This window comes from Perca fluviatilis, chromosome 8, assembly GCF_010015445.1.
Source record: "Perca fluviatilis chromosome 8, GENO_Pfluv_1.0, whole genome shotgun sequence".
Lineage (NCBI taxonomy): Eukaryota > Metazoa > Chordata > Actinopteri > Perciformes > Percidae > Perca > Perca fluviatilis.
The window spans coordinates 17,393,908-17,407,963 of NC_053119.1; the positions used below are offsets into that span (position 1 = coordinate 17,393,908).

Here is a 14,056-nt window from a genome sequence, read left to right on the forward strand (position 1 = left end):
GCTGTAGCAAGACACCTGTCAAGTTTGAAATCCATCGGACTAATAGTTCGAGAGATATGCGCATAACACACACACAGACAGACAGTCAGACAGACAGAGAGACAGACAGACAGACGTTCCTGCAATTTATACATAGATAGATAGTAGATAGATAGATAGATAGATAGATAGATAGATAGATTTATACATAGATAAATAGATAGATAGATAGATAGATAGATAGATAGATAGATAGATAGATAGATAGATAGATAGATTGATAGATAGATAGATAGATAGATAGATACATAGATAGATAGATATATACATAGATAGATGCAATGCATGAACAAGGGTAAAAAAACGTTGAAAAGATATATATATATATATATATATATATATTCTTTTTTACCACATTTACTTACTTTTTGGACTCGAATGACACATTATATATTGTGTAAAACCATAGCCTGTATATAAAACTAGTATAAAACTAATTGTTTGTTTGTTTATAATTTTTTAATTCCAATTATTTTTATTTATTTATTGCCATATTTTTGAAATGTTGTATATTTGAATGTATTTTTCAATAAAGATAAAAAAAAAAATAAAAAAAAAATGTTCCGGTTAGATAGCGTTGTTAGCAAACAACCGAACCGTCTTCTACCGTTACATTGCGGAGATTGATTTCGGTGGACCCGGCTAGTTAAATCAGCGGATACTGACTTTATACGTTACATGGATCAATGGAACGGTTGTCCTAACGTTATGTCGTAGCTAGTTGACAACTAGCTTGATTGTATGGATTGTGGACAACATTCGCTTGTCTTTTGCTGTGGCTAAGTTAGTTAGCTAGCTAGCTAACTGTAACGTTAGCTCATAAGCTAGCGTGACTGACGTTACGTCCGCAAGGGAACATTCTGACTTGGAGGAAGGAAGGCAAGGCAAGGAAAGTAGAAAAAGTTACTTTGAAGGAAGGGAGGAATTTAATAAGTAGGACTAGCTACTGCGCACCGCTGCTTATGCAAAGATAGCATACTTCTTGGTCTTCCGAGTTCACCCACTGTGACGCATTTAGAAACGTTTTGATCTGTGCACACTGTGTGACATTTAACACTATTTGGTTAATAACATTGCTGTTAATTCGCACCGCTAGCTAGCTAGCTGTCAACAACAACTGTCCTCTTGGCTAGCTGTGTAGCGGACGAGGGCTAGCACGCTAGCCACAAACTTTGAAAGAAATTGTGTACCGCTAGCTAATTGAGGTCCAGCTCTCTGACTTGGTTAACTGGCAAACCTTTGTTTTAACGTTTTATTGTCGGACTCTTTCCCTCTGATCCGCTCTAGCACTAGGGCGACAGGAGAAACTCATGGCATCGGATGTGATTGAGAGTGAAGCGGTGCTGAAGGGTGTAAGTGATATGAATTTGAACAATAGCAGCCCAGATTTTGTCACACCCAGGAGGACTCATGAAGAGCTGGGTCACAGACAGACGTCTAGTCCCTCATCTTCTGGAGTGTCGGGAGAAGGTGAGGAGGAGGACTTAGACGAATTAGAAAATGGCTCAGCTTCAACAGTCGAAAATGGCGAAGAGGCACTTCAAGAGAGTCCAACCAAAACAAGAGGTACGCCACAGGAAAAGAAAACTCCAGACAATGAACAGAAACAGCCGGGAGCAAGAAGCTCGACCCCAGTGAGCCTTCCCCAGCCACGCTCGCCACCTGGACCCATTGGAAGGTCTGTATATGTACATGTTGGCAACATAAACAATAGAAGCTAGTTGGGTTTCAATTCTCCATTGCAAGAATGCTGTTCTCCCAGACTCCAGCACCTGAACCAGATGGCTGCCTATGTTCAAGTGTGTGAATGTTTTCCAGTGCACTGGATTTGAAAGGCCAGCGGTTATCCAGCATTATTGCCAAAATCACTGCTAATTGCCACGATTTGCTTTGTTCAGCTGCAAAAAATAAAGACCTTTCCATATAGTCAAAACTTAACAGTTTGACCCAGAAAACAAAATGGACTAATACTGTACACTTTCTATTAAATATACAGTTTACAGACAATTTTCAAAATCAATGCTTAGCCTACAAACAGGCATTAATACCAAAAGAAGAGTACATATCCTTCCCAAACCTTTCGATATTCCTGTATTTGTAGCTTGGCCAAAACAGAAGGAAAAGTAGAAGGTAGATTGAGGCTGGTATGACATTTATTTCCTGAACATTGTAGAGGGGGTGGAGGACACAATAACAGTAATACCTGTACAATCTCAACCTTTTTTGTCCACACTAGGATCTCAAAAATACCCTAGAATTAAATGGACCCATCCGATCTTTATCTGACAGAGACCGATTAGCTTAGAGACTGTTGTGAACAGGACCATGCCAGGCGAACTTAAGGCTTTTTTGCAGTCGGTCCAACCAGCTTGCACTGTATCGCTATAATGTAACTAAATTCAAATAAAGCATGGTTCCCCACTCTTTTCATCATAAAGATGGGACATAAGAAGAGTTTATATGTGTAGACACAGCAATGATGTGAGCATTAAATAATATTCCTGTCAAGATTGATGAAATCATGAGCATGAAAAATAACTTCTTATTTAACATTTTGGTCAAAACTTCCAGTCTGATCTGCTGCTTAATTTAACTCACAACTAAGTGCTGTGTTGTTGCTATTATTTTTATTATATAACTGTCATTCATTTTTCCATTTGACTCCCTAATGTGACTGATTCCACTTACACGCAGCTTGGTCTGGCTGTGGCACTTCTACGTCTCTCAGTTGGATTTCAAATGTAATGTGGGGATTAGCACTATACGTACATGAGCAAACAGCTAGGGCCTAAACTTGTTCAAATGTTGAGTACCAAGAATGCCCAGAATGTTTTTGTGTCTGGGAGCACAAATACAGTTGTGTATGTGATTAATGCATCAAGGGGAGCTCTGTACAGCAAAGATATAGAAACAGTACCATGATCAGCATTACTGAGTGGCCTTATGGTTTATAAACTAAGACCTTAAAAACAAGCTTGTAAGCTTTCAAGTAGCCAGTGATCTGATTACGTGGCCAGTTGTAAGCTGAAACTCTTGAGGAAATTCTCGATCAACATGCAGGACTGTGAATTATGTATTGATTAGCACCGCAACACAAAGTAGCCAGTAGCTGGTACAACATGTCAAATCAAAGTATTTGGTTAGTTAAAAAAGGGAATACACCCACATCGTCTTTCAGGACTGAAGAACATAATGCTTGGCATATAAAAATCTTAGGTGACGCAAACTGAGGAGTAAGTTTAGCTGTATTGATTTTGGGTGTTAGTGAAAAAAATTGGTCAGTGAAGTTATTAAGCAATTCATATGAACAATTTGACAATAAATGGCAATGGGAGATTAAAGTACTGACTCTGTTTACATTAAGTAGCTCTTGGAATATTAAAAGCCAAAAAAAAAATTGTTGCATCAGATTTCAAATGTTGATCTACAAACCTGTAAAGGTTCATTGAGACGGTCAGTAGAGGCTTCTGTTGACCCACCAGTATGAACAATGCACATCAGTAGAGTTTATATAAATCATATATGTAGACAGTTTTAGGAATTATATTTTATTCTTTTATTTTGCTCCATTGAATCCTTCAAAATCACATCAACCTTTTGCAGTAATGTGTTGTATTTTCTCAACATAGCCTATCCTATTCAGAACATACATATTCCCACCCTTGTTTGCAGATCGTATAATCATGTGCTTCTGTGCAGCTTTAGTCAAGTGTGTTATGCGACAGCATTCCATCACTGTCCCTATCCATATCGGCTAACTTTGTTTTAGTTGCTGACGTATTAACCCAAGAAATATATTGCCTTTGACTCCTGGTCTACGTTTCCCCCATAATCCTTTGAGGATTGTTCAAGTCACAAGAAGCCGTTGTCAGACAACTGGTTATGTGTTTTAGTTGTTACGGATAATCTCTGCTGGCCCCGCTCTTGATTTGAATACATCTGCAGTACAAGAGGGCCTGTTAACAATTAGATATCATTAAACATAAAAGATGGCATAACCTTCTTTGTGTTTTCATTCCCAGCCTGGAGCGTCAAGAGTCAGTCGCCACAACAGAAGCTCGCCTGAGAATGGAAGGAGTTGAACTTAAGGAAGAGTGGCAGGATGAGGACTTTCCACGGTATTGTTGGTCCCTCATAACACAGCTTTGTTTCACATGTTTGTGTGTTGAAAGTCACATGCAAATAAGCCTACTGAAGGCATGACCACCTGCTGTTTGGTTGTTAGGCCCCTACCGGAGGAAGAGGAGCTTGAAGATGAGCTTTTTGGAACCTCGGAAGAGATGGACCCTGGTAATGGAAAAAAGAATAACATGCATTGCTTTGCAATATTCAAGAACATGTTCACATTTTTTTCAAGTCTGTTTTAAAATTCACATATGTACCGTATGTACGTTGAGGGAGTTATTGGTCGCTGTAATCATTCTAGTTTATTATATTTCGTGCAAAAACTGTATTCAAAGAGGGAATTTTGTAGTAAAAGACTAACATTGGAAGATACCACTTGATTTTTGTAACTCTGGCTAAAAAGAAGCCTCATATTAGCTTTGGCTGAACTTACGGAGTATTGTATTATAATAGATTTGAAAAACCCAGGACCTACACTTTTAATAGTTTTTACAAACCGTATAACCACTGATGATCTGGCATCTACCCTAGGCTATGCAATGGACCATGGCAAGAAGGCAAAGAAGAAGCTTGCAGCTCCGGACATCAGTCTTACACTGGACCACAGTGAAGGTTCTCTTCTCTCTGATGAGCTGGATGAAAGTACAGAGCTGGACCTCGATGACATAGACACACCTTCAGACAACAGTAATGAGTTTGAATGGGAAGGTAAGAATGTTATATCATGCAGTGACAATGATCACAGTTTCAGTACCTGTTTGTTGCAGTTTGTTTTATTAATACTGAAAGTTCAAAAAGTAAAGTATAGATTGACTTGATGAGGTGGGAGGTGCAAAGAGGCTTTCAAATTGGACCTAGATAAAGTCCACGGTTGTTTAATTTATTTATGAAATATTTACCCTTCTTGGCTTGTAACACAGAAGCAGATGTGTTGCCAGACCTCAGTCTTTTATTTCTGGTTCTTGGATCAATTGTATTTTTTTCCCGTTCTTGATTGTACAGGTTTGGGTAGGCAGCTAACAGCCTTAAGTGTAGTTAAAATGTGCTTTGTTGTTTCTGTGTTTCCACACTGCTGCCTTCCTCTTTTTCACTTGGAAGAATTGTTTCCATTCTCAGCCTGGAAACAGGCTGCAGGCCAGCAACAGGTCTTCCTTGTGGTAAGGTCTCTTGGACAGCCCCCATTTTGTTCTGCCAACCATGAGTCAATCAACTCCTATTGTCCAGATTATGCTCGGTCTTCAGTTGTTTAAACAAATCATGGGGAGGTTTTGTTTGTTTTTCGTACACTTCATTTTCAGTTAATGTTTTTATGCATGTCATTTTCCTTTCCTTGAAATATTCCTACATTTGAGGAAACAATCAGTAGCAACCTGTCTGTTAAGAAGTGGTTTAATCTGCACAGTAAGGCCGCGATCAGACAGAGAGCGTTTGCATGTTGCAACACGTTACTCTCATTGAAAACGTAAAAAAAAAGTCTCCCCAGGCTGCTAAAACACGCTCTGTCCGAATGCAGTTATTGAATATTAGCCATTTTAGCATTTGCTAAGGTGCAGTTTAGTTAATAGTCATTCAGTGTGTCATATTTTACAAGATATCACACATCAATCGATGAATCCATTTATAGCATATACATATGTGGCCTTTTTAATTGAACATGCATTGCTTTGGCAGTTTACCACTTAGATCTTAAATAATGGGGTTTTAAATGATTAATTTGGTAGATTATTTCATAAACCCTTTACCAGTCATGTCCATGCTAAATCTGTATATATGGATCATACAGGGCTCTAAAGAAGAAACGGAGAGCATTGTGTTTAATTTGGTATATTGTGGAAATGGGACGCTCACAGACAGATCCTCAGAAAAGTGTTGATGTGATTTGGTTGCACTATTCACTCATTTTTGATTCTGCTTGTTGCATGCTTGACCTACACGATCATTTTAACATTTGATGTCTACAACATGCTCAGAATTACACATTGTGCACATCGTGCAGCTATCCTTTCAGCAGTGTTTGTTGGACACGTTGATTTCCCGTGCAGGGAACAATAGCAGGGTTTCCCCCAGGAAACTCTATCAGGTATTTGTAAATGCTGAGCTCAAGCAAAAGGGAAGCTGAGATGTGATTGTTGGTGTTGATTCAGAGAGAAAGCATGCCGTCCAGATACAAAAGATATATATAAAAGCAAAAAATTCAGTGTAACGATTTAAAATGCATGTGATTGAGAAGTTCAGTCATGAATTATTGAGTGATCTAAACATTTTATGAATAATTTGTTCAGCATAGATCTGATAACATCAGACAAACGCATTCATTGTGGGTGAAGCATCCAAGCTGTGGCTTTAAAATGCCTCCTCTCCTTTAGACGATCTCCCCAAGCCGAAAACTACAGAACTCCTACAGAAGGGCGTGGAGTCGGTCCAGGAGTACTCCTCCTCGGAGGAGAGGGAGGAGGGTCGACGCTGGAGGGTGTTTCGTTTCGGAGACCAGGAACACAGAGTGGACATGAAGGCCATCGAGCCGTACAAGAAGGTTATCAGCCACGGAGGTCAGTGGCCCGTGTACACACACACACACACAAATACATCATTTTAAGTATGTCTGTGTTCCTTGATGAACACGCTATATTGCATTTATGTTTGAAAGAAGTTGGTCAGTCAGTGTTTATTCATAGTATGAAAAAAAAAAAAAAAAGTTTTGACAATGAAAATAGTCTCTTGATACTGAAATCAAATTTTTGATTTTTCACTGCAGGTTACTATGGAGATGGTTTGAATGCCATAATTGTGTTCGCTGTGTGCTTTATGCCGGAGAGCAATCAACCAAATTACAGATACATCATGGACAATTTATTCAAGTGAGTTTTTGTTTATTTGATTTTGTCTGGCCTTGTGAGCGAACATTTCAGAACCAGCGCTGATGGAATTTTCCTGTGTCCTGCAGGTACGTCATCGGCACGCTGGAGCTTTTGGTTGCTGAGAACTATATGATTGTGTATTTGAATGGGGCGACCTCTCGGAAAAAGATGCCAACTGTCGGCTGGCTCCGAAAGTGTTATCAGCAGATTGATAGGAGGTGAGTCTGAGTGGCCAATACACTCAAAAACAAGTAGTTCTTACAACAAATGCAGAGGCACCAGGCCAGTCCTAAAAACGGCTGCATCGTGTGCGATATGTGATTAAATTGTTGACAGCTTCTCTCATTTTTTTGTTTCTGTACAGGTTAAGGAAGAACTTGAAGTCTTTGATAATTGTCCATCCCTCTTGGTTTATTCGCACCCTGCTGGCAATCACAAAACCTTTTATAAGGTAACTTTAATGTTAAGGCTGCTAGAATGATGAACTGAAGATCTTCTCCAGTAACCTATAGATTCTGACATTTCCTGCTTTTTTTTATTTTCACAGCTCCAAATTTAGTCAGAAAATCAAGTATGTGTTCAGCTTGACAGACCTTGCAGAACTGGTCCCAATGGAGTATGTGTCCATACCAGATTGTATCAAACAGTAAGTATTCTCCACTCAAACACATCAGAACTGTTTAAGCTCTTTTAAAACAAGACAAAGGTCTCGTTAAAAGACAAAATATTTAGGTGTCTCGCAAGCTAATAAATAAATATAAAACCAAGGCCATATCAGAAATTCCATGATTCTTTCCCTTCTGATTTTCATACTTGAGTGATGAAAAGGTGTTCGGGGTCAAGTCTAACACTTGAGTAAGCGTTCACATGTTATACGTTTACATCTCAGAGTGGTTCTCGGTTTAAGGTAGCAAAGTGGACCTGGGGATTTAACAGCTGTGCCGTGGAGCAATGCATGGCTGCTTACTTGAATTAGTCGCTAAATAAACCATGACTACATGAGTAGAGGTCACCTTCCATTTCTTCCTTTCTACAAATTTCATCCAATACCCACCAAACTTGGTACAAATTATAATTAAACAGTTGTTAGAAAAAAGTAACTCCTTTAACGTGCCTTGATGTTTTGGCTTTAATTGGTTCCCAAATTCTAGTAGGTATTCGAGTAACATTTTGGCCATACGCAGTATCAGCTCTGACTGATCCTGCAAACTTTGGTTACATTTCATCTGTAGGTGGTGCTACAGCATCATTCTGCTTTTCCTGTGTGGCCGGTGTAGACAAGATGTCAGTGGTTATGAGTCTGACTCAGTTGAAATTTTGCACAATTCTTCTTCGTTCAAAGCCCTAATATTCCCGAGCAAGATTTAGGTTTTTCCAAAACCATAGACGCTGTCTGGCACGATTGTCTTACTTACTTACACTATATGTATTCTGATGGAGAAACGATTCAAATGCAAACTACAAATATCTAAACATTGTATTTTTTAGAATATACATTAAGAGCCTAGTATAGCTATGTGAGTTCTTTTTAACATTTCAACAAGTGTTACTGAAAACTGCATCTAGATCATTTTGTCCCAGAAACAGCTATTAAAGAACGCATTGGTCATTTCCTCATGTTAACCTTTTGTTGATACACATAACTATTGAGCTCATGCTGAGAGATTGCTCATGCAGTATTTGTCCTTGTGTGGGCTTTACCTAAGGCAGGTGTTGTATCCAAGTGGCATTTGAAAAGACAAATACATCTCATTTTATCAAACGTTTTTGCTCTTTTGGATGTCTGGTTGCTGTTGGCTGTGTAATTCTCCTTTCCTTAACTCTATTTCCCTGCCCCCTCTTAAGGTTTGACGACGAAAAAAATAGGAAAAGCCGTAAAAGGTATATGCACTTTCACCCAGGGTCAGCCTCAGCAATTCTTTTGCATTTCACAAAACTAATAACGAAATGATCTGTTGGCTTTCAGAAATGTACCAATACACCTCATTCTGTCCTGCGTGTTTGTAGTTGGATGATTTGCAGTTACCTTCTGGCCAAAATCAACAACTCTTCTCCCCTCCCCCCTCCCCCAAAATGTCCCACATTTTCCTCTCAGTAGATTTAGGACGTTCCCTTAAAAGCAGGCTGAGAAGCTATTTGATTGATTTCTAAAAATAGGTGGCTTGGTGATTGTTTAACCAACTAAAACCCATTTCTGAGGCCAATTCTGTGAAGTTCATTTCAAAGATGATTCTTGTTAAATTTGTTCTCTATTTATTGCCTCAAAATAATATCAGCTGTCTGTGGTTTAAAACGTACCATGTAAATTTGTAGCCCATTTTATACCCAAGGTACTGTCTCCACTGGGATGCTGAATTATTGATTTATGTCAAGAACAAGTTAGAATAGTTTTGAGGTCAATGATTGCATTGCTGCTTTCTGATATTAAAGTTGGGGCATCAGGTAGCTCTTACTTGCATGTTTTAAAAAAAAAAAAAACAGGTTTAGAATTTGATATGGTTGATGTTGGGTAAGTTTGTTCATGTTTGTACAACTCAACGGGTTGGAACTACAAGGAAGTAGCTTGTCTTGGTCACTGTGGTTTTGTGGTTGCACTGTAACCATGTCCTCACATGGTTCCCCTCAGTAACTCGCCCTCACTGAACACTCAGCTTGTCCACTCTCACAGCTCTGCATGACTCACTGCATACCCACTCACTGCTGATGTTTAGGAATTGCCACAAACCTTGGTCAGCCTTTCTCATGCACACAGAAATGATCTGCTCCATACTAATAAGTTGTAGGTGTGAGGTTATTAATTTGCAGATATATCATGGCATGTTATAACATTAGAAAAGTCATAACTGTGGGGTTGCAGAAGAGACTCTTTTAGTTCCTCTTCTGTCATTAGGGGCATGAGTTCCTTAGTTGATTGGCAAACTTGCAAGACAGATGGAGCGAAACATCACACATTGCCATGGAGTTCTTTCTGACAGTGTCAACAAAAATTGCACAGTTTTATGCACAGAGGTTGCACTCATCACATGGCTATGGGTTGTAACATATTGTTCACAGGTTTGCAAAGATTGCATAACCTGTATGCATATGCATTTTCTTATTGCACGACATCTACGACTATTTGCAGTGTGTGCTGCAGATAATAAAAGCCGTCTGTGTCCTAACATGGATTTTGGTCTTATGCCGTACAAGTTCACATTAGTGCATTTGTCTTGCAAGGTGTCAAGGGGTGTAAGAACCTTATTATTATTTATTATTATTATTATTAATATTATTATTATTATTATTATTATTATTATTATTATTATTATTATTATAATAATACAACAACTGATAATAGTGGTTTGTATTGCCCAGGTAGTTAAAGTGCTTTCAGTAGAAAAAGCATGGGTAATATTAGGCATTCAGTTGTATGCTGAAAACAAGTCTGGTAAGTAAAAAAGAAAAAAATAGAAGTATTCTCTCAGAATTCCCTTTTGCAACGGTGTAAAGGCCATGATCACATTTCAGGATGTGATTGTATGAAAGGTGTGTTTATGGGCAGTGTAGTAGCCTGTTATTGTCTTAGCCTGGTTAGATGACATCCCATCCCAGTCACACAGATTTGTCTGACGGTTGAATTTGTCTGCAGGATCGACCAGGACATGCACGGCAAACTGGAGGTCGCAGCTGCTGCTGTTCCAGAGTGACGCTGCTCGCACTGCCAGATGTGGAGGAGGAGAATGTTTCCAACAGCCACTCTTATGTTTATGTTCTGGACAACGTGACTGAAGACTTAGCTCAAGAAAGTGCCTTTTTGAAACTATGCTGCCTGTTACATCGTGGAACCTTTTTTTTTTCCACATGCTGTCTGAAATGTTTTTAATCTTTTATTTTTTTTTTATGTACTGCCGATTATATCATGTCAAACTTAGCTTGTTGGTGTTTTCTAGTTAATGGTGTTTCCTAGTTATTGGTGTATCTACACATTATTTAAAGCACTCTGTTACAAATGGTTGATGCATGTTCTGCTTTATTACATTGAAATATATATTTATATTCAAAAGGTGACTATGGAGAGAAATTAATATATTTTTATGGTTGCTCTGATTTTAAACTGCATTTTAGGTTCTCTGACCCATCGAGTGGCATTTTATAGAATAAGTTTTGACAGCACCTTTTTCACTGTTCACCGCTGATGTTCTCTATCAAAATCCTGCCTGGGGAAAAATAAAGTTTTCTTTTTTTGCCCCTCACTTGAATGTGCCCTCTGACTTATAGAGGGAGAACATTTGTGAAAGCAACAATCTAAAGCAAGGAAGGTCTTAATGTAACATTTCCTCCAAGTAAAGTCATGAATGCACATCATTGTTTTGTATTATTTTAATTCCATTTAGTACCAATTTTGCAGTGGTAACCATATAGATATAATTATACAGCAGCCCTTAAAGTGTAAAAATTTCAAATAATCCCCAAATTGCTATAGGTAATGTTTTTGTTGTTATGCATGTCTCTTTCACCTAGAATCCACTAGATGGCACCACAAATACAGATTTCATTGAAATTATGAATAAAAAGAATATTCTAGAAAGAAATGACAGTAACATCCATCCATCAGCATCTTTTTATAATCTAAAAATGCACAGAATATAAGAATTACATAAGAGCATAACAATATACTGACTAACATTTTTACATTCCATTTTTAAATAGATAATATAAATTGAAAGATATATATTGTAAGACCTTTTAAATAAAGAATTCCTGACAATGTATAATACATTAATAGGGTTTCTATATACCTGTTCTAACTACAAACTGTTGCCTTAATACATTATAATGTATTTCATGTTTCAAATGATTGCAACCTTTACCAAACGATGGAATGTTGATCTGTTAACAGTGGCTCATGGGCTTGGGCCGGTTACACACTGGATGCGTCGCGCAAGCGTGTCAGCTGCGTGGCGTGTCCGTTTATATTTCGGCTCCCACGTTAACAGGTTAGATCTTACACACTGCCTGCGTGACGCGTGCATGCTAGAAATAGAACCCACGCGTGTTGGAAGCGTTTCCAGGCAAAATAGAATAGGAAAATATGTTTGTATGTCGTTTAGACGTGAATACATATTAATAAATGACATGTTGATGTTTGAAAGTCTCTAGGTTTTGATATAAATGCAGATTAAAAAAAATCGATTTTCTAATATTGCACCTGTCAATACAGAACGAAATATTCTGTAGCCTATTTTGCCGTCAATACTGCCGACATTGTCTTTGCTGTAATAAAATCAGTATATATTTATGTTTAACATGGTATTTCATTCTATCGATGGGAAACATACATGTGTCCAGACAAGGATAGCAGCCAAAGACATCGAGAAAAATCCACGCAGCTGACACACAACAGAAACGCCACGCTCACGCCACGCAGGCAGTGTGTAACCGGCCTTAACCCAGATAGCAAATAGTCATTGAAACGATGTTAAATCAACATCCTGCTGTCAACGATAAAGTCATTGAATCAACATCGAACTCTGATGTTGATTCTTCATCATGTTGCACCCTCCATTATCATTGAAACAACGTTTAAATCATACCTATAGATCAACAGGATTTCAATGGTATTTCAATTACAATGGATATTGAAACAATGTTGCTTTGAAACGCAGAACTGACTCCATACATCTAATAGCGACATCATCAACCTCAGGATCAAACTTATTTGCAAAGAGTTGTTGTTGTCTCAGGAGCCATGGGAGGTCACCAACTCCGTACACACAAACTGCTCTTCTGTAAGTGCCAGTGCAAGGATAGTACGGGGCTCCATCTTTCATATCTCCTGCTAAATAGCTCCACTTCACCACACGAGCGATGGCTTGCATGTCTGACACATCATACTTGATGTTGGCAGGCATTGATCCAGGAACAGAGGGCATCCTTTGTAGAGTGGCCCACAAGTGCTCATCAGGGCTGTATGTGTCCCTCTCCCACTCCAGAAGTTGCTGAACCTCTCTGTCCTGCATTACATGTTCCACAAAGGCTCTTGTGACCACAATATAAGCATTTCCTGTGAACATTGGGCTGCTAATGGGTGGGGGACTTTTCCTCACATCTGTCCTGATGACAGCGTTAGTTACATTGAAATGATACTGCCAACGGATTTTCTTGTTGTCATTGGTGGCTTCAGACTCCATGCTGTTTCTCCCATTCAGGGCCTTCAGTGCCTGAACCATCTCTCCATTGGTTTTGATGGGGAAGTCTGTCCCGCAGGTGTTAAGGAGGTATCTCCACTGGACATGTGAGATCAGCAGATCTTTCATGCAGTTCAGATCTGCCTGCACTCGGGACCATGAGGCATATACCACGCTTTCTAATTTACTGGCTACAAACACATTAGAAAAGCAGGAAACTATTGCCTCCACAGCCTTCTGAAATTCTTTAGAGGATTTCTGGTCCACATGCACACAGTAGATGTTCTGAGGAGTGTAAACAGCTCGTAGAAGTCGCTCAAACATCTCAATCTTATCATGGATCACCATGGAATAGGCAATGGGAAAATCCTTCTCCTCTTGACTCAGAGGCGCTGTAATGAAACCTCTGTTTTTAATGTAAGATGAACAGTCCTTTGTCACATTAAGGTAGAAGTCCTCAGATAAACCATGCTGTCTTTTCCTGGATGCCAGAAGAACTTCTAATTCGCCTTGCCTGCCCTCGACGTCTCCACTGATGATAGCCGAGCAGCCAGGCAGATCAGTAAAGAACTGCTGTGGTATTATAAGATCAGGCGATGACTGCCTGTTTGAGCCAGCTTCCCAAAGGAAAAAAAAAAGGAACGTACCCATGAGGAAGAGAGAGAGGGTCCTCAGCATCTGGCTCCTCAGCATCTGGCTCCTCAACAACCTTGAAAAAATCATTTTTCTTGCTTGAGGTAACTACAGCAAACCTTGACCTTGTCTTCAGTGCAAGTTACAGTTTGATCAGTGGAGCATGGCTTCAGTTAATGAACACAAGATGAATCAGCCCCCTAAGTAGGTGTGTCAAACTAAGGTGTGGAAAGA

The 14,056-nt window shown here is 39.1% G+C and overlaps 2 protein-coding genes across 4 annotated transcripts; one reads left to right on the forward strand and one right to left on the reverse strand.

The window, feature by feature from the left end:
- The first annotated feature begins 601 nt into the window (after positions 1 to 601).
- Positions 602 to 11,363, forward strand: bnip2 (BCL2 interacting protein 2). 3 transcript variants are annotated; one of them, XM_039807787.1, is made up of 11 exons: positions 602 to 1,717; positions 4,062 to 4,157; positions 4,265 to 4,329; positions 4,696 to 4,872; positions 6,531 to 6,713; positions 6,920 to 7,022; positions 7,109 to 7,240; positions 7,387 to 7,473; positions 7,570 to 7,668; positions 8,868 to 8,903; positions 10,651 to 11,363. In XM_039807787.1, the coding sequence occupies exons 1-11, from the start codon at positions 1,350 to 1,352 to the stop codon at positions 10,706 to 10,708; spliced, it is 1,404 nt and encodes a 467-aa protein (XP_039663721.1). In that variant the 5' UTR covers positions 602 to 1,349; the 3' UTR covers positions 10,709 to 11,363. The 3 variants fall into 3 exon arrangements, with proteins under 3 accessions (XP_039663721.1, XP_039663722.1, XP_039663720.1); XM_039807788.1 differs by lacking the exon at positions 8,868 to 8,903; XM_039807786.1 differs by lacking the exon at positions 10,651 to 11,363 and having other exon boundaries at positions 8,868 to 9,485.
- A 925-nt stretch (positions 11,364 to 12,288) lies between these two features.
- Positions 12,289 to 13,996, reverse strand: gcnt3 (glucosaminyl (N-acetyl) transferase 3, mucin type). Its single transcript, XM_039807792.1, has one exon. It carries the CDS (start codon positions 13,910 to 13,912, stop codon positions 12,629 to 12,631), a length of 1,284 nt encoding a protein of 427 aa, XP_039663726.1. The 5' UTR covers positions 13,913 to 13,996; the 3' UTR covers positions 12,289 to 12,628.
- Positions 13,997 to 14,056: the final 60 nt, after the last annotated feature.